Raw genomic sequence first — 26,169 nt, 5'->3', positions numbered from 1 at the left:
AGGTTTAGATAAAACGAAAGATACCGTAAAACGATTTTTAAATTTACTATTGGCCAAAAGTGTGACCCTTTATCTCTGTAGATTGCTTAATTATTGCATCATAAAAGAGGTGTTGCGTTTTATTTCCTTATTAAATTATAATTTGTGCCAATAGTTGAAAATGGACTTCTGGAGATATGTTAAATAAAAGGCGCGTTAAATCATATCAAATACGTTTTTAACACATAAATCGAATAATTTAAAATATTTAGACTTTTGTAGTTTTTTATAAATTAAATAGCATTAAAGTACAATGCGTTTATTAACAATATGATTGGAATTAATGATTTTCCGAAGATATAATTAACCGGTTATAATAGGCAGTGAATATCTGCCTAAAATATATTCCATATTTATGAACTTAAATTATAGTCTGCAAATTGTTTACTATGAGTCCCATGATTTGATAACGATTCTGCAACCAAATTTTCTTACCATCATGGTTTTCTACAAAACATTTGTTTTTCTTTGATAAAATGTTAATGTTAATAATAAGTATACATAATGATATTTTAATAGTTCATTTAAATAGATCACGATTTTTGTTTTGTATTTCAATTCAAAGATATATATAATGATTATGGATCAAACATAGGTTTGTTGAGCCTGTGAAGACCTATTGTGCGGAAAAATTAGAAGAAATTGGTCTTGATATCCCTGTACTTCCAGAAATTCTGTGTTCCAATGAATCCCTTCAGTCTTTTTTATTCGCTCTAAGTCGTATCATTTATGTTATAACCCAAGAATCGATTCGAAGGTTTGCAAAAGCTGCGGGTTGGCATATTCTTATGCTTCAATATTTTACTGTCTTCCCCACAAACTCCTCATCTGCAGTTTTCGATGTATTCAGTCTTGTGTAAATCTGCCTGCAGGCTGGTAAGAATACCTGTCATTTATTAAGTATTAAGATTTACTTGGTGATATGTTTATTTGGTTCTGCTCATAATATTTTTGTGTTCCTTCCAGTCCCCTCGTTATTCCTATGAAAGGGTGTTGCGCTAAAAGGTTTGGCATAAGTTTAAAATACACCGGTGGCCGAAACTAAATTAACTGACATTGCAAAGATAATAAATGCCGTATAACTTTTTCATAAAACAAAGGTACCTAGTTAGATTTTTATAGATAATTTTTAAAAGGAATTTATTACAAACAGATGTGTTTGTTTTAAATTTTGACCTACTGAAAAAAATGGCTAGAAACAAATACTGTACACCGATAAAACAGCTAATTACCAGTGTTTGTGAATATAATATGTACAAAATATTATTTCGGCGATATATTCCATAAATAAATCCGTGATTTCTCCAATTATAAGTTGGTTTCATGCAACATTATTAGTAGTGACAATGCATCACGGAGGGAGTCCGCGAAAACATCAGTGCTGACCGATCAACAAATTGCCATAACAGTAACAGGCGCGTCGGTCTTTATCACAGCTATTCCAATTTGAAGGACCATGTTCAGCTTGACAATAACCTCAAACATACAAACATGTCAAAGTTTGGTTACGGCAGTCAAATATAAAGGGTTATAATGGCCAGCACAAAAAAAGATCTTTACACTATGGACAAATCTTTGGGGTATCATAGATAGCAAAATCAAAAGAGATTCACTAAATAACAAACATAATCTCGTCCCAAAGGTTCTGGATGCGAGGAATAGTATATCCAAGGATCAAAATCTTATAGATTCAATGCCTCGTAGGTCTGCTGTCCTAATCAAAAATAATGGTTATGCTGTCGATTACTAGTTAAATTTACTTATTTACGAAAAGAAAAAACAAATCAAAAATGAGTTTCACATGATATAACTAATCCCGTTTCAGGTATAAAAATCCTCGTGGTGAAGAGTCCCTTGCCCAACATGGTCCCCAATAGTTTCCATTCACATACATACTCATATGAGTGAAGTTAGTTAGTTCATCCAAAATCGACTTTTAATAAAAAAAATTGTTAGGATATAGTCGTTTACTTTATTTTAAAATTCTAATCGGCAAATCAAACATTATCGAAGTTTGGGTTCGGTAGGAATTCTTGAAGAAAAACATAATCTCAAAATAATACCCTTTCATAAAAATTCATTATAATGTAAGACTTGCAAAGAATTGAAATACAAAACAATTTATTTTCTATATAAAAATCATTAATATTATATTCAACTATTCGATAGTTATTTTGTTAATCCTTCTTATATTTAAATTTAGTTGACTCAATTAAAAAAAAATATATACTATATATACATATAATACTACTTTTGCCATCACCAATCTTAGCATACAGTTAAATTAATTTTCGGCATATTTAAACAAAAGAAAATTATATTAAATTTAATAAAAGTATTAAAAGGGTTTCAGCCTTAACTTTTTTTATATGTATATTATAATTTTAAATATTGTTGTTTTTGGTTAGAAACAAAATAAATTACTCTTAATGGAATTTCAGTTTGGATGCATAAAATAGGTAGATATTGTTCGAGATCAAATTCACACGACAAAAGCCATAATTTAATTCTACAAAAACAAAAGTATACTGTGTTTTTATTTTTTTTTTAGAAACAACCCAATGCTAAATGAATTAATCTGTTTAATCCTAGAATTTTGTATTCACAATCGAAATATATAACGAACAAAACTGCACTACAACTCAAAACGAAATACTTTGTCAATTAATTGATATTAATTAAAATCCATTGGCTAATAAAACACAAAAATTATTTCGTTTCAAAATGAAAATAAGAAGATGCTCCTTTTGAAACAAATTGTAAAAACTATAAAACTGCATTTAGTGTACTCTATATGATCGATAACGATGTCACTCACCTCTCCAGCTATGTTGATCACAGGCTGTGGTTTGATTTTTTATTAGATACGCATTCAGCGTGGTCAATGAGGGACTCTTTAGCAGGGTGACCTCACCATTCCGCCACACATACCTTATTTGCGGCTCTTCATATGAAACTGCAAGAATTTGTTTGTGAAAATTGATTGAAAATATTTATAAATACGAGTATTTATATTTCAATTTGAATATAAACTTGAAATCGCTACTTACTACTTTCCATTGAGAACGTACACTTGGGATCATCGAATGGAAATATGTGTAAACTTCCTTGGCAGGATAATATCAAGTGTCGCCTGAAAAAAATAAAAAAAGATGTCAGAATTAATATATACTACAAATAAACTCATACTTTAGCGGGTTCTATGATATACAACTAAGTACTTAAACGTTGCATACATACTTACGCACATATATGCTATTAAAATCTAGTCATGTATTATACATGTACATTCTTTTTGCATTCTATATACACGATTTTTCGTTGTAAATATCCCTAATCTAAAATATTTTGAAAGATTTTTAAATGTGATTTTGTTGTTCTTGTGGTATGTTGCCAAACTCCATTATGTGGTTGTTATGTGGTATTTTTTTGTTTTAACGAAATTTCATAGAGATTTTGAAATGTCGCTTTGGAATTTATAAATTGTTTAGACAAACTGAAGATATGCTGAGTTGTTAATCAAACATATCGTCGCATAATGAGGTGTAATATAGCCTCATCAGTAATGAAGAGTAAGGGATTAATGGTTATGAGCAAATGTTTTAGTTTGCTAGAACGGTATTTTTGCATCCCACCCCATTCTCGATTTTAATTTTTCAAGATTTTCAATGGGCTGGTAAATCAATACGAATGCTTGTTAAGGTTCGTAACTTTGCACATATATATATTAGAAGATTTAAAAGAGAAGAAAAATATTTTACTTTTTAAATCAGAAATGGATCTCGTCGATCGTTTCACTCTCTTGGTACCTCCCAATAAAAATTATAAAACCTGTGTGTAATTCCGTAGACCTATGCAAACCATAGCCACGGGGTCTGTTGGCAACACGTACTGACTTGTTGTAAAGATATTTTATTCTGTTTCCAGAAAAATAGCTGTTTGTCGTATCACATTTTACCACTGGACGTCTAGGTGTTTCTAGTGCACTCTTCAAACTACTTAGTGAATGGTGTAAAGACACACATGCACAAATTCGACTATTTGCAATAAAAATAATTACGCTAGTTTCTTGTGTACTTGATGTAATCGTATAATTCGATTACGCTACATACACACATACATGTTAATATTGAACGTTTTACAGCTGAATGAGAAAAAAAAAATTGTCAATTGTGAATAGACGTTCACAGCTGTTAAGCTCTTTGGGCCTTTGTCCATATGTCCTTATTTAGGTTTTATTCGTTTAAGCTAAGTGGCTTGTTTGTCAAAGTTAGTCATATAATGGTATCTGTTGGCATAGACACACGAACGCCCAAGCACACACACACATACTCTCTCCCTCACGCACACTCACACACACACATTTAGAGACAAACACTTAAAATTGGAGAACGAAGTTAGACAAAACTTTTTATTATGCCAAGTAAAATATTTGTTGACTTTTGACTGTTGCTACGGAGAATGTAATGAATAAAGACAATTCGTCAATGACAACATTTCATTAACAAAACATGTTGTCATTCGACAATGACAACATGTTTTGTTAACAAATTAAATTAGAAAAAAATAGAAAACTTTTCAATCCTTGTTTTATTATTTTTAAATTATATGTTATGAAAATATATTGTACTTTGAACGTATAACTAAAACAGACATTTCATTGACAGGTATTAATTATTATAGTGTATATATTTTTTAGTACAATGCACAAATAATAAGATGAACCGATCATTTAATACGTTATAGAAACATTGCGCTGCATTTTAGCTTTCAGTGAATCTAAATTGCGAATCTGCAGAAAATTTGGTGAGCAATTGTAAAAATAAAAAAATAATAATTAGAATCAGAATTCAGATGAAATTATCTACCATTATTCGAATACACAATCAATATATTTAATAAATACAATGTGTGATCCATCGATTGGTTACACTGTGGGCGGTGTGAGTGAGTATATGAAGACTTCAGAAGTAAAAATTCGCCATGGGTAATAGTTGGGAGATATGGTGTGATATCTTTTTTTTGCTGGCGACCATATTTTATATGAAAAGATAGCTTCATATCTCGATTTTTAGCTGTTAGATGTATTTTTGTGACTTAATTTTTTCAGAGGTTGCGACGTTCGGATGATAGATACCAATCAACGGCTTTGATTGGCTTTAACATGGCAAAGTCCAGGCTTATGTTGGTCCTTTTTTATTCCCATTTGTTGACACTGACCACTCCGAGGTGTCACCTTTAATGAGTCGGTTGAGGGTTAAAGTTTCATACCAAAATATTCCACGATATTTTATCAGTAATATTGCCGAAGACACTATATACCTAAAATGCAAGGATTTCAAGAAATCATAATTCGAAAATTATCAAAATTCTTGAAAAGGGGGAATATTGCCCGCCTTTTTAGGTTACCTCCCGACGTAAACTTTTTAAAACGCCAATACACTTGTGTTCTTTTTTATAATCTGTTGGAATTTCCCGGTAATTATCAAAAAAATTCAATTTTGTCGCACAGTGTAATAATACAGAACCGCAATGACAGGGAATTACAGTAGCAACACGCATTGCGAAAAAAATTATCGAGAGGAAAGGAGAAAGAAAGAGAAGAAAAACGGGAACGTGAGCAAACCGAAATATATAAGAGTCAAAATGAAGTCTTGAAATTTTACCAACGAGTAAAGCAACAAACCGAAAGATTTGGTGGCATATCCTCCTGTAGAGATGAAGTAGGTACCTTGGTGACAGAATACAGAGAGCGTGTTGAGGATCTGGAAGGAGCATTTTGCAAAGCTTCTGGTATCAAATAGTAACGGTCAAGAATATACCACAGAACCAATAAGAGATGACGACATAGACTGTATACCACCTAGCTAAGATAAGGATAGAATAGCAAATTATCGGCTGAAGAATAATAAAGCAGCAGGTGGCGATGGGTTACCAGACGAATATTCAAGATCTGGGGTCAGACACTGGTAAGGAGCATGCATCAGCTGATTACTACAATTTGACTAGAGGAGGGCATGCCCAATGATTGGAACCTCAGCATTTGCTATCCTGCGTGCTGTGTGAACGACTGAAGCCACTGGCCAATGACATTATTGGACCATACCAATGCAGCTTCAGACCTGGCAAATCCACCATCAGAATGACCAGATTTTAACTCGGCTGGAAAAGACTCACGAAAAACACATCGACACATTTCACCTATTTGTCGACTATAAAGTCGCATTTCACAGCCCTATCCATTCAGAGTTATTTAATGCCATGTCTGCGTTCGGCATTCCTGCAAAATAATACGACTATTTAAGATATCGTTGAGTGGCAGAAGGTTAGCTGTTAAAGTCGGAAAGGACTTCTCGGAGCCCTTCAATGCCGAACGACGATTCAGACCATGTGACCTGTCGTGTGACCTGTTTAACATCATGCTGGAAAAGGTAATACGAGATGCAAATGTGAACAGAAATGGCACTCTGTATACCAAGCATCATATGTTACATGCCTACGCCGACGACTTCGACATATTGGGTCGAACATTGCGAGCGGTAACAGCCACCTTTGAACGAATTGAGAAGGAGTCTGCCAAAGTGGGACTGGATGCTCACACATGAAACAACGGTTCAATCTTTACCCAGTTAAGTAGGTATATAAGTAAGTATTTCTAAAAATATCAAAACCCCAAAACGTGGACAGATATTAATAACGAATAAATAATTTCCTCCCATATTATAGTAGAATGCTCCTATGTGGAGACAACCTCAACACACGGAAAAAATCTTTTTACTATTCTAATATAAACCAGAAGGATAGTTCAAAAATCGGACGGGACCGACTCGAACATAGGTGGGTTATTTAGGGGACAATTTTATGAAATCAAACAAAAATATATAGGAGCTACATCTACATACGATTTCTATAAAAGTTAGCAAACGCTATTCTAGACTGAATTCAATACATTATTCAAAATTTCGTCTCAATGGTACAAAACGAAAATCAGACGAAAATATATATGGGAGCTTTATCTATATCTGACCTGATTTCAATGTAATTTAATACACACTATTCTAATCTCAATTCCATACGTTATACGTCTCAATCGGACAAACATTGGTAGTTTGATGTGACATTTATATCAAATTGGAAGAAAATATATGTGGGAGCTATATTTAAATCTGAACCGATTTCAACAAAATTTTGACACACGTCGTTCTAGGCTCCATTTGGTATGTTGTGCAAAATTTTGTTTTTTAATAGGTCGAATCATGTAATCTTTGTCAAATCAATTCGGTTGAAATTATATATGGGAGATACATTTAAATCTGAACCGATTTTCGCCATTTTCAATAGGTTTCCTCCTTGGGCCAAATAAATGAGCTGCACCATCTGTACTTTGTTATTTAACATCAACAGAGGGACATAAAAAATCGACTCAGAAGTGATTCCATGCATATTCTTCCATCCGTGTATCTCGTTTTCTTTTGACTTTTACAAACATATAATACCCTGTTATATGGGGAATACCCTCAAGAGGAATTAATATTAATATTTTTTGGAGACACCAAATACGACTACAAAATATAAATTACAGCGAATTTGTTTGAAAATGCGTTCCCCAAAATACCGATATATGGTGCCGTTATATGTTGACTACCTGAAAAAGTGGAAGAGATTGGGTACCCAATAAAAACTAAAATATCGAAAATTGCTGCGTCTGGAGTGACTTCGGGTAATGTGGACTATGCGTCTAATGTGGAATTACGTCGCAAAATGCGTTCAAAACCCCCCAAAATACTGAAAATTAAGGATACCGGTATAAAACATTTTTTGGTTAACACATTCAACAGATGAAGGTGTTATATTGTATTGTATAATTCTACAAAAAACACATACCAAGTCGACTGTCGACTCAACGAATGCGACTCTAGTTTGTTTCCGATTCAATAATACAAAATTCAAATTTAACTTTTAATTTAAAGACCCTGTGAAGTAATCTAACATTTCACCATTAAAATCGCATTAACATTGGGATCATTTGGTAAAAGTACATGTTTATGTTCTACTCTGCTCGTTGCTTTTAACGCCTTATTTTGTAGGTAACGAATTTGTATGCTATGCATAGCAGTAATGCCATTTCTATGTCATTATCCCTGCTGTAGTAGTTGTTCCGTAGTAGATACTTTTAGAACTGTTGCTAATGTTGTTGTTGATGTCTACGCGGAGAAGATAGCTATATTTATGTTGTTGTTGTCGTTGTTGTTCTATAATGTATGCGTGTAAATTTATATTCTTGCATCATTTGTATACAAAACAAAAAAAAACATAGAATATTACAGCAGAGGGAAGAAAAAGGCAAACGCCAACCATTCACAAACATTCCATGTCTGGAAAAGATGGCATTCATTTGCAGTCATTCGAAAAAATAAAAAAAAAAAAAAACAACCGAACACAACACAACCGCTTCACAACTACTACTGGCCAAATCAGGTTATGAGCGGCGGTCACACTTTCACGCTACATTTACTAATACATATTCATGAAAAAAGTATAAATCCAAAATTCAAAAACAAAATGGTTAATGCCATCCATACACACCTCATTGAGTACATAATGGTCCCATTCCGGAAAATTCTTAAAGCGAAATGCATTGGTATAATAGGATCCTTAAAATCGCCATGCATACTAAAGTAAGTGTCCGGCGTCCAGATGCTGTCGTGATGATGCAATGCATTCAGAAAGTCATAGTGTGACTTGTTGCCATACTGCAGACGAGGATCCACCCAGAACTGATTCAACAGAAACTCCACTTCGTATTTCTGCGGAAACGGAAAAGAGATGGAGAGAGAGAGAGGGAGAAAACAAAACAGTGTTATCCTTTAATTAATTTAAATTCAAATAAATTCAAGTGAGTGGGAAATTACCAGACTACTTTCATCCGGAGAAGCCAAACTAAGCAGCAAAACGGTTACATTCACATTGAGTGTACCTAGAGGCGATATGGAACAAAATGGGGAAGAAAAAGAGAGAGAGAGAATAAAAATAGAAAATGGTTTTACTAATTAATTGAAAATCAGTACAGGCTGTAACTAAAAGACACATTAAATTAAGTAGAAATAAAGAATAATAAATAAATAAAAGGTGACAGGAATGACAACAACGCAAGCTTCTAAAACTAATGTCGATACAACTGGGGCAATATATTTTATTGGCACATGGATTATTGCTGTGGATGGCCACAAAATATAAGTAGAAAAACAAAATAAAATTAAATTGAAAGCTAGAAAAATAATTGATTTAAATTTCTATAAATTATCACTGAATTAAAATAACATTACGATTGGGCTTCTTATAAATCAATTAAATAAAAAATATATATATTTACTAATTCATCCCTGCGCTGTATAGCTAAATGCAACTCTCAAATTAAATTACGAGGGCTACTACATATACGTGTATTTCGCCTGGACAACGCAATGAGGATTTATGTGTATTTTCTGGTTCTGGCTCCTCTGTGTCAAATTCAGAAAGGTTGCAACCTGATCTTAGCTGTGCTAAGGCTACTCGTATCTGTTTTTGAATTCTGGCAGTTCTGAATATTTACAATAAACTGGTGCCGCATAACTAAACACAGACCGACTTATTACTTTATAAGAGGTCAACAAGATTTCATTGTGAGCTGACCAGCGACTTGAGGGCCTTGGTCCTACTTAGGCGGATGACTTGAAAAGGCTGCCAAAAGTTACACCAAATATCAAGGGGTAGTTGGAGGTCTGAAAATCGAGAGCTTCGTATCAGCCGTCCAAGTAGTGAACAGTGTGGCTGTTGATTTGGTGACAGATATATGCTGATTCACTTGGGTAGACATTCGTCCTCGTAAATATGGGATCAATAATAGAACCTGACGTTATGATCGTAAAATCAACCGCATACATTACGTTCCGGTGGTTGTGGAATATCGGAAAGTTATAAGTTTAGTTGTCCCGGAGAGATTGGGGAACTCCGTGTTTCTCTTTACATGTTTTCCACTTCCTTTTTCATATGTAGTTGATTATGAAAAGTTTTAAACACGTATCATCCCTATGTCCTCCAACAGTTTGGCACTGTGAAGGGGCATTAAGTGTTGAATGGCGCCGCTTGACATTTCCATTTTGGGAGTTGACAGTAGTATAACCGACAAATGGTACGTACTACCATGTGTTGTGTTGTTAACAGTGATTTGCGGACGCTAGTTGCAAAAAATTTAATTTACTCTTTCATATATTCGTGCCATAATTTTTCACAATTATCGATGTGGATCACGACAGAAGTGCATCGATGATCGTAAGCTTTATATGGCAATGTTTTATTGAGTTCAGTTGATCGATTTGGCCGTTTGATACAAATGAATATTAAAAAATACGGTAGTGGTGCTCCAAACGACGTGTATAAGATCTCACAGGTGACGAATCATGAATCTATGTGTATGAGCCAGAAACAAAACAGCAACTGACCGACCAGGATGAGCCAAATACCATTAATGGCATAAAATCAGCATATTGTTTTTTGTCTAAACAAAACGTCATACACAGTCCTGACTGAATAAAAAGAAATCTACGGATGCCAAGTAGATTTCTTTTCATACCCACACATCAAAAAAAAAAAAAAAAAAAAAAAAACGGGACCAAACAATAGTGTACAAATTATCCTGGAAAATACTTAAAAACCATTATTGGGCCAGAAATATATACAGTAGCCATCGTATAGCATTTTTAAAGATTTCAAGAAATTCTAAACCGATTACTTTGAAAAGTATTAAGTATAGCATTTTAAATAATAATAATCTTTAAGAAACTAAAAGACTTAATAAATCATACTATAAAGTATGGGAAACAAATAGGAATAGGAGATTCCTACAAACAAATGTTAAATTAAATTTTAAATAAAAATAAACAAAGATATTAATATTTATATGTAATGCTTCTGACTAAATTGTTAAAAAATATGATGAATATCCTTATGAAAATCCTTAGCTATTATATATTAGTCATCCAGAACATACGGCACTATGATATTTGCGTTGCGCTTACATTATTGTGCAAATTATATTACATACATATTTTGGTACATATATAACATCAGGGCAATTTTAAAGATCCTGATGTAGTCAAATGTTCTAAAACATTCTATAAATGTTTTCTAGTTTTTTTCGATTTAGTTATGGGGATAGATAACATAAAATGGGCTTAATATATATAATTAATTTCAAACGAACCGCGCTTATGTGGCCTCCTTGAAGATTGTTCAGTAGCCATGTCGGGTGATGACAATCCACAGCAGAAGTCTTCATCTGGAAAATGGAGTATTTTAAGTATCTGAAGCAAATGTATGATGTGAAACATAACAAACATCTCAAGATAATTGCTCTCATACAGAGAACAATTCACTTTTTATTCTTATTTTTTGTTATTATTATTGTAAATCAGTTGTATTATTTATTGAAATGTTTGCTAATTTTGGAAAATTGAAGGCAAATTTCTTTAATTTAAACTTTTTACTACACATAATCTGAAAAATAACATTTGAAGACAATCTGGTAAATTTAAATACTAATTTTCGGATTTTATGTCTAGTAATGCTCACAAATATTTCAATTACAATTGTACGTAGAGTAACTTCGGGTAATGTGGACTATGCGTCTAATGTGGACCACCCCCATATCTAAGAAAATACAAGAAATATGTCAATGCCGCCTTGATAAATGTTTCCTTATTAGTGAAAACAAACATCAAACTTGTTTTTTAATAAATAATTGCAATGTTGAGAAAGTAGTAGTAGAAAATGTAGCTCTGATTGTAAATGTGTGATTTGAATAGTTGAATGTTTTGGCAAAATAGTCGAACACTTTGTTTTTTTCGAATATAAAGAAGCTATGTGGTTTTCTTGTTTTCTTTAGCGAAAATATACGTTTAGCCGGTCGGTGAATTTGAAATTTTATTCTTTTTTAAAGCCGATATTTTTTTTAAATAAAAATATTCAATGGAGGCGTAATATGGACCACTATAAAAAAGTGGGACCTTTTCACGAGGACGAGTTCGAAACATGGGCGCATTTGATATGCGAGGAGGTATTCCATCCTCTGAAAACTCCATATGCGAAATTACAGCTGCTTCGGTTGGATAACGAAGCAAGGACCTTCAAAATACCGCAAATGGGGTGGTATCCTTAAATGGGGGCTATTCGAAATTATAAACCCATATATTTTTGCATTCATTGTTACCCAAGAGCGCAATAAATTGAAATTTATCACAACCAAGCCACTAGCTACCCTTAACATACTGATCCTCATTACCCACACATACTGGTCCACATTACCCGCCAAGTTATTTTTATTCGCAGTTTAGAGTTTTTTGAAATATAATGCAATAACATTTTTATAGACAAATATATATATAATGTTTGACCTGGAATATAGTTAGCCAACAAATCTGCTATGTTGTGTAAACAATTTGTTTTTATTTTTTACAGTTGTTACGCCCACAATATCAAAAAAGAAAATGGTGGTCCACATTACCCGAAGTTACTCTAATCTGCTTCAGAGAAATGAGATTTGTTTTAAAAATGTACTTTCGTCTGTCAAATAGAGCAACGTACATTTTAAATTCGGCCCATTTGGGATATAAATAGGGCTAACAAGTTTGATCAAGCCGGTGATACATTAGGCTAACATATAATTTTGATATAAGAGATAAAATCTGAACCGATTTTGGAAATTCTTTACACACGTCATTCTAGATTCAGTTGGAAACAATGTGAAAAATGTTGTATCAATTTGACATACCTTTGAACTTTCATCCACCTGAAATCAGCTGAAAACATTTTATAATTTGACACAAGCATATTTTATCCGCTTAGATCACTATGTGAAATATATAACAACTTGCATAACCGCATCTCTATAGCTGATCATGTATATGTAATTCAAAATTATATTCTGCATTTTGAACTATAGAATACAAGTAGTTCAGTAGGCCAATTCTGTAACTTTTTAACAACATCCGATATTGTTTATTTTACAACAATTTATTTTGTTGTTTTTACAATGACAAAAGACATTTAAACAATATCGAATGTTGTTAAAAGTTACAGAATAGGACTACAGGCGTTTATGTTTGTCCTTACTATTGTTAGTTCAATTACCTTTAAAGTGTATAACCGACAGATGTCTACTGTGGCCGGTGCTTCCCTAAAATACTAACCTTCCATAATCTGGATTATGGGGTGTACGGTGAGTAGTATAGTCGGACGGGCCGACCACATGATACCCTACACAACTGCAGATCTGCGGATCTATATTAGAGCTTGGGGAATATTTTGTGATATTTGCCAGACTAGATAGCCAGACAAAAAGTTGTCGGTTCATGTTGTCCCCGAAATATCACCTTATCACCATGAAATGAATTACACTGTGATACAAAACAAAACAATAAATTTTTTCAGGGGTTCTAATGTACCAATTCCGTTTAGTTGCAGTCCCTGGACCACGAATATACTTTTGGTAAATGTAGAGAAAAACGTGTTTTCATAGATTTTCACTTTGACTTTTATATTATTCTTTTTTTCATTCGAAGAGTAGAATTTTTTCTTTCAAACAAGATATATATTTGGTAAATTGAGAATTGGCTGAGTTACAGTGGTTGAAATGTGAAAAAATACGCATAAAATGACAAAATTTATTTTTCATGGGACTGTACGAAGAAATTATGATATCAAGCTGTATAAGTTTAATTATATTATGGGGAAGACAATTAAATAAGCTTTCGAAGAAAAAATCGGTTAAAAAATGGAGGACTTATACACATTTTTGTATTGATTCTATGCATATTCTCTAGAGGATATATGGGTCTATCTCGTTTCCACGTTAGTCCAGGGACTCCAACTAAACAGAATTGGTACATTAGAACCCCTGAAAAATGTTCGTGTCGCACAGTGTTATTGGCGGCGTTTTTGACCAAAACCGGATCATAATGCAAAATGTCTTAGCCATCAGCTCGAAGTTTATATCATCTAATGTGGTAACGGAAATACTAAAAAATAGTAGAATACGTAGACACCTGTATGTAATTAAGAAAAAGTCCCACATACGCAATAGAAGAACAATTTTGTAATTTTTCACACAAATGTCTTGGTCCATTTGAACTGCAAAGGATTGGCTGATTTTTATCAAAACAGTTATACTTATTCTATGGCCGGACCCCTTTTCTGTATAAAATTTCGTTATTTATCGTTATTTTCGGGTCATAATTATAGCCTATAGAGTGGACAGAAAAACATATATTTCATCACCTTTCTTTCTTTGACCAAAACCGGTCCTACATACACAATTTCGAAAAAAAGGTCCATAAATGTGGCTGAATCGTGTTTACAGTTTATAATGAATAGTCGGACGGAATGGCACACATGTCTTGTTCGACTCATCTAGTCGAGATATGACGAACGGTATGCTAAATGGTGGGTTTAGAAAAAAAAATCGAAGCGTTACAAACTCTTGGGGCCACACAAAGCTGTAATACCCTTACAACATAATTGTGTAGGGTATAAAAATTGGTGCCCTATTTATCAGACAGACGTCGCATCATCGGTGATTTGACATATAGATTTTATCAATTTCAATGAAATTTGATTCTGTGCAAATTAACGAACCATTCTAAAACTCCATGGAAATCGGATAATTAAAGATCGGACATACTTTTCTAATCGACTCAAAATGATTCGAAGTATTCGAAGTACATACGAATCCAAAAAATATATAATATACAAATTACTGAAAAATTTACCACTAAATACTAAAAGAAGTTGTTTAATAAAAATATATTTTTTTGTACTTCAATTGTCTCCAAATATAATAATTATAGATAATAACCTTGTAATATTATATTGTTATATAATGCTAACACAAAAACACTATTAACAAACTAAACTCAATAGTAGTTTCCTCTTTTTTACAATTTTGCTAACAAATATTTATTTTAGATGTTCCCCTTTTGCAAATTAAACTGGCGGTACGTGTACAAGTGTACTTTTGTTGCGCTTTTCGTTAGTATGTATGTTGCTTGTACGTTGTGTACGTGTACATAATATTCAATTCAATTAAGCTGTTTGTTGTCATCTTCAATTTTTGTTGTTGCCGTTGTTGTAGTTAGTAGCAATTATTACTATTGAATGCGCTGCAAGTCTATCCGGACAATTTATTTTAATGCAACCATCAGCCATTATGTTTTACTCAATTGCGTCTGTGTGTGTATGTAGTTGTGTCTGCGCCTTTGGTTGGCAATAAAATAAAGTGGCAGCGACAAAGTCTCAAACCGCTATGCACTGACAAGGATAAATAAATCGAAACAACAAAAAAGGACAAAATACAAAACAAAGCAGTACAGGATACATTGTTTCAAATACACTGGGCAACACATTTGATGTTCTCAAATATTTTACGGAAAATACGGAAATATCATTTGAAAATAGGAAATATTTCTAGTGGACCTATCATAGGTCATCTAGATTCTAATTAATGGTTTCATCAGTGCTGAAAAAGATTTGGACCTGCTTAAAAGGCTTATTTTGTTCTAGTGGGCCTCTCTTTTTTTTTGTAGGGTATTTTAATATTCCTCGTGCGGAACATGCTAGATGAGATAGGTTCAGTCATATGTATTTGTAGCAATATCTATGCTGCCTAATGGGCATTGTAAGCCAGAAGATCCACCAACGATTGGAGGGAAGTATTCTCAACAACATCAAACAATGTGTGGACATTATGTGTGGAAATGACGGGACATAGGCAAATTGACTTTAGTCAGATACTACTCACATAGTGTTTGATCTAGTGACTAATCTGCTGTTCAGTAGTGTAAGTTTCGGAATCTTGAGGTTAGAGCGACGGATCTCAAATTTGGTCTTTACTCAGGTATTTGACCAAGAAACAACATCTAGCAACTGTAATGATGTGTCCGAATTCTCGTTCAGGTATCCAAACATCAGAAAAGATGTGAATTTCAAATTTGCTGATGGAGATCATCAATAAAGCCTACAATAACTGAATATCCAAATTAATATACAAAGTTTCTTTGCACATCTGCGAGAACATTTTTTGTATGTGTTGCACAGTGTTATTAATTTACGCCGACTTCTACCATAATATAGCAATTGTACTTTTAAATATATATTTAATATCGGGAGCGAGCAAAAAGCAACAACAACAGGCATATTTAGTTTAAAATATGACTACAAAACTACTACATCTACAAAAAGTACTTAACTAAATGACTTTCTCAAGCCATTGTCGCCACATCGTTGTGGATTTGTTTGCTGTTGTTTTTTTTTGTTTGTTTCTGTATTAGAGTGTTTGTGTATGTTTCTCTGTGTGTGTGTGTACGACCAAGTGGTCGTATGAATTGCTTTTTGCCACATTTCTATTGGCATTAACTTACCATGAACTGGCGGCAGTAATCGTTTGTCATAACGCTTTTGTTCCAGCAGTAAATCCAGAATTTCCTTATCCGAACTCGACTCATCAAATCTGAAAATGAATTATTGAAAACAAAGTTGGGAACATTGTTTCTTATTATTATTTTTTACAAATAAATCAAAGCAAACAATTAAAAAAAAGCAGAAACGAATATGAACAGCATAACGAGTGAATGATGGAAGATAAATACAAATATAGACTAAATAATTATGTAAATGTTTAAATTTATCAAGAGGAACTTGTTATTGTTATTAAATTAAATGTATTAATTGGCATAGCTTTCGAATTCTTCAGAGCTTTTGTATACACTGCGTATCATAACTATAAACGCACCTTTAATTCAATTGGTATGTTAGCTGGCAAATAATAATGACCCATTAAATTATTGTACACAATAAAATGACCAAAAACACACATTATTCAAGAAAAATAATGAATTTATACTTTATGGTTTCGCCTAATTCTGCACGTTCAAACTATAGACGCACTTTTACAAAATAAGATAAATTTATTTTTAAAAACTCCATTATTTTGAATAACTTAAAAAATTTTATCCATCATATTGTCTATCAAATTCATTGACAATCACTTCTTTGGGGTTAAATGCAGTTGGGTATTGGCGATTTTTTAATAGACACAACGAATCAAGATTGCTCATATGTTCTCGATCGGATTCTGGTCGGAAGTATGAATATTTTTTGACTTTAACCATTCTTAAGTATGGCGACTTTTATGAACTGTTGCGTTGTTCTGCTGAAAGTCCTTCATTGTTGCTGCTTTCCCGAAATGGCAATAATTTGCCTTCCAGGACTTGAAAGTACTTCATTGAATTTATCCCACAACTATGAAATGCCAAATCAAGCATTCCGTCGCTATAAAATGCTCCCAAGGCAATTATCCGAAAAAATCAAGTAAAAATAAATATTGTATAGATTACGGAAGGAGCCACGATATTTATTAAAACGAAATTTCGGTGGCTGTTCCTAATGTTCTTGGGAGCTTTTATATGAACGGAATGTTTGGGTGCTTCGGTTATTCGCCTGTATTTCCTTTTCATTGCGAAACTTCGGTCATTAAGGTTGGCTCGAAAGAGTATAAAAACCCACTTAAAGATTCAATCAAAAGATAATCCCCCTTAAAGATACAATCAAATAAATAAAAAATATATATGGCAGCTATACCTATATCTGATCCGATTTCAACAAAACTTCACACATCTATCTTTCACACGTTATGTCAAATTTCATATCAAAACTAGTAAGGAAAGTAGTAAAGTCGGACTGGGCCGACTATATTATACCTTTCACTACTTTGAATATATTGTGCATATGTGTCCTAACAGACGTCGCCTTTTCAAAGGAACATTGACATGAAATTGAACGGACTTAAATATGCGATCTATATCTAAAAGTAAACCGACTAACATCAACCATATGCCATTCTGCAACCTATTCTAAATTTTGTAAATAGATTTAAAGCAAACTGTACACACGCTACTTGGTATGCTTCACTGTTTAAAATGTAATATTAATCAGGCACCCATTGATTATTTGGTAAACCTGAATATATCTATCTAATATCTATACAGTGTTGCCAATTTAGCACTTTTAGTGCTAGATTTAGCACTTTTTGAAGTCGTTTAGCACCAAAAAAATTGATTTAGCACCTAGCACATTTTTTAGCATTTTTTAATTTCTTAGGATTTTTTTTACAAAATTTTGGTTTCAACCCAAAAAATCGCGTTTATCGATTTCATATTGACGCATTGAATTTTCGCTATGTTTCACGCGATGAATTAGATTTTCCAATGGTCGGGTACTTCATGTGGTGACTATGACATTGTCTGTTGGTAGATTGTTTATTTGGGAAAATGAAAAATCTAATTAAGTTGTACATTTGAGAGCAATATAAAAATAATGAACATGAATTATGTTGGAACTTTCTGAAAACAAGTATTTTATTCAGCGGGAATCCCGAATGCCAAGTTATAACCACTTTAGATTACCGAAAAGGCGTGCGTACCCTTTTATATTGGAATTGTGCCAGAATAAGGACCAAAATAGAAAGATTCCGGCAAACATATTGTTTATACCCTCCACCATAGTATGGAGGGTATATTAATTTTGTTTTTCCGTTTGTAACTCATCCGACCCTAAAATTATATATATTCTTGATCAGCGTAAAATTCTATGACGATATAGCCATGTCCGTCTGTCTGTTGTAATCATTCTAGCGTCTAACAGAATTAAGATAGATCGCCAAAATGTTGCATAGGGTCGTCTTTTGTCTGCAGGCAGGTCAAGTTCGAAGATGAGCTTTATCGGTCCACGTTTAGGCATAGCTCCCATATAAGGGTTCCCCCCAAATCTCCCTACCAAAAATTATTAATATTCGCCCCCCTTTTTGAGGTAGTCCCCATATAAACCCCTTTTTTATATTAAAATAGTAATCTGATTTGTTCCGCGTTTTGAATTTGGTTCTGAGACTCTTTGTAATCATTTCACCTGCGGAGGAAAGCGAGATAAGAAATTAGATCGTAAGGTTCGATAATGAACTATATCCGCATTTAGACCTAGCCCCTGAGGTAGTGGACTGATATTAACCATTTTCAAATTTGAACTAAGTTTGGAAGAAATAATAAGATGGGCAAAGTTTGGATGAAATCTAAATTTTCGGAAACGGATTTGGTCCAAAGAAACATGAGTCTAGAACCAATATTTCGATGAGCCACATTTTCACCGTGTTAAAGTGTATACACCCTCATTAGCCATTAGGCTGAGGGTACAATTATCCATTAAAAAATTCTGAAATTTGTATTATGGTTAACATAATGGTTTACATAATCCGTTTTTAGAAATGTCGGAATAGGTCCACTTTTTGGTATGTTCCCTATATTTTCATTTATAGTACCTGTCAGTATATCTATGGTGGAGGGTATCCAAAGTTCGGCCCTTTTTCACTTGTTTTATATTAAAGTCGCTGTTGGGAATGAGATTATACACCCTTAAAAGTACGCAAATGGGACGAAAATTGATAATTGTCTTCATATTTGTACGCAATGTGAAATTATAGTTATTTACCTTAACCAAATTTGGACATTATTAGTATTTATATTTTAGTAGGTAGATTTCAAACACCATCAAAACAAAAAATAGAAACAATTGAGTCAATTCGGTTGCGTGTCCGACGTCTCCAAAATGTCAAATAATGGGGAGGGTATCGCTCTCTGGGGGCTACTCCTAAATATGGACCCATATTAATCATTTTTGATAAGGAGATTTTTTACTCAACAAAATTTAAACAATCAAATTAAAACCAATTCAATTGATGAGGGTTACCCTTAAAAGTGGACCAATATTAATAAGTTCTAGTAAGAAGACTATATATCCAGGTAGAACACAATATACAAATATACAGCAATTTAAGTTGAAAAATGTGCCTAAATGTGTACCCTAAAACGACCGATATATTCCATTTCCAATATCAAATCTCATAGGAGTAGTACCAACGTATGTGCAAAATTCCAAAGCTCTGTCTTTAATATTGCGACCTCAATCGGACGGACATGGCTAAATCGACAACGAATTGTCGTTAAGAATAAATGGGGTTTCTGATTAATATTTCATAGTTAAATATTAACAATTTTGTTCTAGAAATTTTTAGCACTTTTTTCTGGCACTTTATTAAAATTTTTAGCACTTTCTACCATTTTTTTCAACAAAATCTAGCATTTTTCCTCAACAAAGTTTTGGCAACACTGTATCTATATCTAAATCTGAACCAATTTCAAGGAAACTTGCCAGAGTTTAATTTATATTAATTTCAGTACGTTTTGTCAATCGGTTTAGCTTTGGGTCTTTAGTGAATAATTTACATTAAACCGGACGAAACTATTCATTGGAGCTTTATCTAAATCTGAACCGATTTTCAAGAAACTTAGCCCACATCATTCTGGACCTAATAAAGTACTTTATGTAAAATTTCGTGCAAATCGAAAGATATATAGGAACTTTGGAGCCCCATTTACCTTAAATCGGACGAAAATATATATGGGAGCTATATCTTAATATGAACCGATTTTCACGAACCTTGACGCACATCATTGTAGACTCATTCCAGTACCCTATGCCAAATTTCGTGCAAATCGAAACATATATAGGGGCTTTGGAACCACATTTACCTTAAATCGGACGAAAATATATATGGGAGCTATATATAAATCTGACCTGATTTTCTCGAAACTTGGCACACGTCATTCTAGACTCAGTTCAGTACACTATGCAAATTTTCGCGCACATCGAAAGATATATAGGGACTTTGGTGCACCATTTACATTAAATCGGACGAAAATATATATGTGAGCTATATCTAAATCTCAATCGATTTTCACGACAGTTAGTACACATCATTCTGGACCTATTCAGTACCCTATGCCAAATTTCGTGCAAATATAAATCTGACCCTATTTTCTCAAAACTTGGCACACGTCATTCTAGACTCAATTCAGTACACTATGTAAAATTTCGTGGAAATCGAACACATCATTCTGGACCTAATTTAGTACTCTATGTCAAATTTCGTGCAAATCGAAAGATATATAGGGACTTTGGTGCACCATTTACCTTAAATCGGACGAATCTATATCTGAACCGATTTCTTCAATTGACTTGTACCAAATTTCATCCAAATCGGAACATAAATGCGACCTGTACTTTAACATATACAAACGGACAGAAAAATCTAAATCTAAACCAATTTTTACCAATAGTGCCAAATTTCCTCTCATTCGGATAAAAAGTCCCCCATAATATGAGGACTCTGTCAAAACATGATCCTACATAAAAAAATTTCTGCAAAGACACTTTTCAACCCCGAATATGAAATTACAGCCATTTTGGAAGGACATTTAGCTTACACTTTCAAAATGCCAAAAGGGGGTTTAAAGTTTGAGAAGCACTCTTGCTGTCACAATAAATCGTCCATATCTACAAGAGACCAAATAAGTGACCGCTTAAGGATTACGTAAGCGGATTTATTGAAATTTTCTAAGCGAATGCCTAAATGAACACATTATTTATGGAAATCGCCGGTTTTGTTTTTGAGCATAGACATTGTGCGGTTTGCATATGTGGAAACAAGTAAAAAAACTACTGCCGATGTAACCGTTATATTATTATCTTACCTACATCAAGTCCGAAGATGGGAACCGTCAACATCTTCTGATACATCACTCGTAAACAAATTCTTAATCCGACATCAAGGGAATGGAATGTCAGGTTTGATCAAATCTTTGCAAATTATAATACTTTTACCAAACCTACATTAAGACCGAATTTGCACCCTTCGGTATACTCCCCAAAAAAAGATCCACATTTTGAAAATTTGTTAAACCAATATCAAGCTAATGAAATCTCCAATTTAATATACACTGCGTGCATCTATGTTTTTTGCAAACGTAAGTCATGTTGTAAGATGGTGAATATCTTACCACTCCTGACCCCCACAAAATGACAACATTTTCAAAACTTGTACATTTTATATGAGCGAATTGAGTAACCGATTTGATGGACTCTGCGGGCAATATTTTTGATCACTCTTTGATAAAACCATATAGCCTGTATAATGCAAATAATAAAACCTGTACAATCCGTAGATCTCTGCAAACCATAGGCTGAGAGTATACATACATCTTAACTGTTTATTTTTGAGGATATACATCGAATCACCATCCATTAATTTTTGTAAACAACATCTTTTGATACATCACTCGTAAACAAATTCTTAATCCAACATCAAGGGAATGGAATGTCAGGTTTGATCAAATCTTTGCAAATCATAATATTTTTACCAAACCTATATTAAGACCGAATTTGCACCCTTCGGTATACTCCTCAACAAAAGATCCACATTTTGAAAATTTGTTAAACCAATATCAAGCTAATGAAATGTCCCATTTGATACACACTGCGTGCATCTATTTTTTTGTTTTTTTTTTTTTATTTGCAAACGTAAGTCATTTTGTATGATGGTGAATATCTTACCACTCCTGACCCCCACAAAATGACAACATTTTTAAAACTACTACATTTTATATGAGCGAATTGAGTAACCGATTTGATGGACTCTACGGCAACATTTTTGATCACTCTTTGATAAAAACCTTTAGCCTGTATAATGCAAATAATAAAACCTGTACAATCCGTAGATCTCCGCAAACCATAGGCTGAGAGTATACATACACCTTTTTACTGTTTGAGGATATACATCGAATCACCCATCCATTAATTTTTGTAAACAACTTATATTTATTATTCAACTTGAATTCAGATTTTAATTTATCGTATTGGCACGATGTGTCTTAACGCCCATTAAAAAAAATAATAACGTTTTATGGTGTCTAAGGGTATAGAAAACTTATAGAAGTCATCTATGTATTACTGCAAATAACAACACCGTGAGTGGGAGCTGTTTAAAGTGTTCTTTGGATATTGCAATGCATCGACGTGCCCCACTGCTTTTAATTTGTATGGCGGTTTTCTATATGTATGAACCCCTCATTGTACCAACTATTGTTCAGTAAGGATATGTACATCACGAATACTCAAATTAGGTAATTTTTAGGATTAGTAATGATGAGTGTAAGTGTGATGTTGAAGCAAATGTTTGCTAGTGTTAATTGTGAAAATCAAAAGGAAATAAAAACCAAATGACAGTGGATTATACAAACGAATAAATAACTAAACAACAAGTTTTTAAAAGTTTTTTTGTTAATATTTTTTACAATCATATGTAAAATTTTAAAAAATATTTTCCACTGCATAATCCACTGTATTATAAGAACAAAAATTTTGAATTTTGTGTAGCGAATTACATGCGCTTTTGTACAGCCAATTATAAAATTTAACACAAGAAAAAAGTTGAAAGAAACGGAAATTATTTCTGAAACCTGTGAAGTGCACTTACTTCGACCAATCGATGCCTTGACTGAAATTATAATGTAAAGAAAAGAAATTATAAAAAATGTTCAATTTGTTATAAAGGTGTTGTTTAAATTAAAATTACAAATAAACTTATGTATAATGTTTTCAAGTAGTTGTATATATTTTTGTCTGTGGTTGCTTGCACGGTTTGTTCTGGACTTATAGGTGCTGGCATGTCTTTTAAATGAGCGACCAGGGAACGATATAATGTTATTATATGTATACTAGATATAGAAATAGGCAAATTGTCGAGAAGTAGTTTTAATTATTAGAATTCACATTAGGTTGTAGTGAAAATTTTATGATTAATAGATAAAATGCTAGTAGTTGTTAAATGAAATTAAAAAAAAAATATATAAAATGACGTTATGTTTATTAGGAACTACACTACTCACAAATGGTGAAAAGATAAAAAAAATGTGACTAGAACTTCCGATATAGCGAAAAACGCACATGATTATTAAATACACCGTTATATGGGGCTACACATGTAGGTGAACCAATATTGATTTTATTGTGGAGAAATTGTATATGCTATGGCAAACAATTCGGTTGGAAGACGTATCTAAAATCCTTGGTAGACTTGAAATTTGGTATATATTTACATATGACTATACGCATAACGACAATTTTTTTTATAGGGAAATTTTTATCTAAGCAGAACCAAAAATGTCTAACTAAGTCCACTTGTTTTCTAAACGGACATAATTCTTTCTATTGCCTTTTTGTAAATATATATGTATTCTAAATCGAACTCTCTTCTACAGCATTTTTCAATACAACCTAATGTGCACGTAACTTCGATTGCCTTAAATGACCCAGTAATGCGTGGATGGGTGAGAAAACGGATGTTACTTACATGGGATGCTTGTCCAGCGATGTGGCGTCCGACTTGGGTGTGGCAGCGGATGTGGTCGTAGTCAGGTAGCACAACACCAATATGATGCTGGCCGTGTAGGCGGTATAGAAATTAATCGAATTGCGCAGAAAGTGGTAGTAATTGTGGCCAATGTAATTGAAGGCTGTGGTTTGAGTTGACGCCCTTGAGGCAACGTGACAGTTGTTGCAACTGCTGCGGCTGTTGGTTACATTGTTGCAGCTATTTTTACTGTTGTTCTTCTTGCTACACTGCTGCTGCTGCTGATGTTGCCTACATTGATGATGAGGATGGTATTTTGAGCTAATGGTATCATGAAGAGAGCGGGAGGAATTCGTTGAAGTGTAAGGGATGTGTTCGGGCTTTGATCCTTGTTGGCGCTGACAGTAGCCCCTATATGGCTCAGACTTATTGTTGTTGTTGTTAATGTGGTTGCTGTTCATGGAGCTACACTGGATTTTAGTAGCCTCGCAATGGTTTCGACATTGCTCGCCATTTCTACGCATCAATGTTTCCACCATTGCTGCACAATTGCCAATCACCTCAGCTAAGGAGTTCTTTAAATCGAGAGCATTCGATGTTAGGGCCACATTAGCCTGCGACAATATGCCTTGCCAACATTTTCTACCCTTCGCACCGCTGCTGTTCCATGCATCTGGCCTATTGGACACTGGATCTGGTGCTCTGTCCAGGTATGTTGATTTTTCGTCATGGCATTCATGGCGAAACGTGTTTCTGTGCTTCTGACAGACGAAGGACGATACCAGACCAGGGCAAGGGCGCTTACAGTTGCAATCGTTGATGCTGTTGTTGCAACAATTGCCGCTCAAATAGTCCGGGTAGTCAAAGCAGTATCTCGACTGTGTTGCAATTTCGGACACAAACAAGTTCTGTTGTCGACAGCAAATTCTATTGTGGCAGGCTAGTGGATAACAGTTTGGACAGGACTCTTGCAGTGTTTCCTTGTCTTGCTGCGACAGCAGTTTCTGTGCGCGGCTTCCACAGTTGTTATTTATGTTTCCCTTGACTTCCAAACTGTAAAAGTTTGTCTTGCTTTTAAATTCGTCTCGAATGATGCCGTTGTTGTTGTTGTTGCTGCCACTAATGGTATCGTTAACGTTCTTTTCTATTGTTGTTGGTATGATATTGTTGGTGGTAGTCTTTTTGGCTTTAGCTGGTTTTTGTTGCTGTTGGCAGTCGTCGTTAGTTTTATCCTGTTTTGGGTTAAAGTGGTTGCAAATGCTGTTGTTCTTAGTGTAATTATTACTATTGTTGTTGTTGCTATTATTGTTGTTGTTTTGAGTAATACAATTATTATTGCCCGGAACAAGTTGTTTTGTTGATTCTTTTGCGTAAAAGTTTCGTGTTCGGTATACTGGCTCCACTATCGTTGCAAGGCATGCAGCATCAAATTGTTCATTTATCCCGCTAGTCTGTATGGCTGTTTCAAACGAACAGCCCATGTTATTCTGCAATCTGTAAGTAAACAAATAAACAAAGAATAGAAGTTAGAAAGTTCTTGGAAAAATTTGACCACGATTAAAAATAGATTTCAAATATTGGTTCTATTTGGAAGTCATAACTGGACTATCATTCCGAAATTTATTAGATAAATATTTGTTATGCTTATTAGGTGAATATTTTAAATATATACAACGGAAACACAATTAAAAGTCATGGTATAATATAAAGTAATAACACGTTTGTCTTAATATAGTAAAAAATTATATATTTCGTTAAAAAATGGGAGATATATTATTTTAAAATTTTGCACCATTTGTGTG

At 33.6% G+C, this 26,169-nt stretch overlaps 1 protein-coding gene across 1 annotated transcript in view; it reads right to left on the bottom strand.

Moving 5' to 3' along the window:
* The window catches only part of LOC133331900 (uncharacterized), a gene marked incomplete at both ends in the record, with an annotated part of 57,860 nt that extends 31,999 nt beyond the window's left edge, over positions 1-25,861 (bottom strand). Inside the window, 9 exons of the mRNA XM_061540290.1 lie at positions 2,858-2,995; positions 3,090-3,172; positions 8,626-8,846; positions 8,952-9,016; positions 11,282-11,356; positions 16,491-16,579; positions 23,492-23,512; positions 24,368-25,666; positions 25,766-25,861. Coding sequence (XP_061396274.1) covers positions 2,858-2,995; positions 3,090-3,172; positions 8,626-8,846; positions 8,952-9,016; positions 11,282-11,356; positions 16,491-16,579; positions 23,492-23,512; positions 24,368-25,666; positions 25,766-25,861 — 2,087 coding nt within the window. The remainder of the gene's footprint in view (positions 1-2,857; positions 2,996-3,089; positions 3,173-8,625; positions 8,847-8,951; positions 9,017-11,281; positions 11,357-16,490; positions 16,580-23,491; positions 23,513-24,367; positions 25,667-25,765) is intronic.
* Between the last annotated feature and the right edge of the window lie 308 nt (positions 25,862-26,169).

The sequence above is a fragment of the Musca vetustissima genome, unplaced genomic scaffold (assembly GCF_032173495.1).
Source record: "Musca vetustissima isolate MV318-11 ecotype Yass unplaced genomic scaffold, APGP_CSIRO_Mvet_v1 utg49006, whole genome shotgun sequence".
Classification (NCBI taxonomy): Eukaryota; Metazoa; Arthropoda; class Insecta; order Diptera; family Muscidae; genus Musca; species Musca vetustissima.
This window is presented reverse-complemented; position numbering and strand designations above follow the sequence as displayed.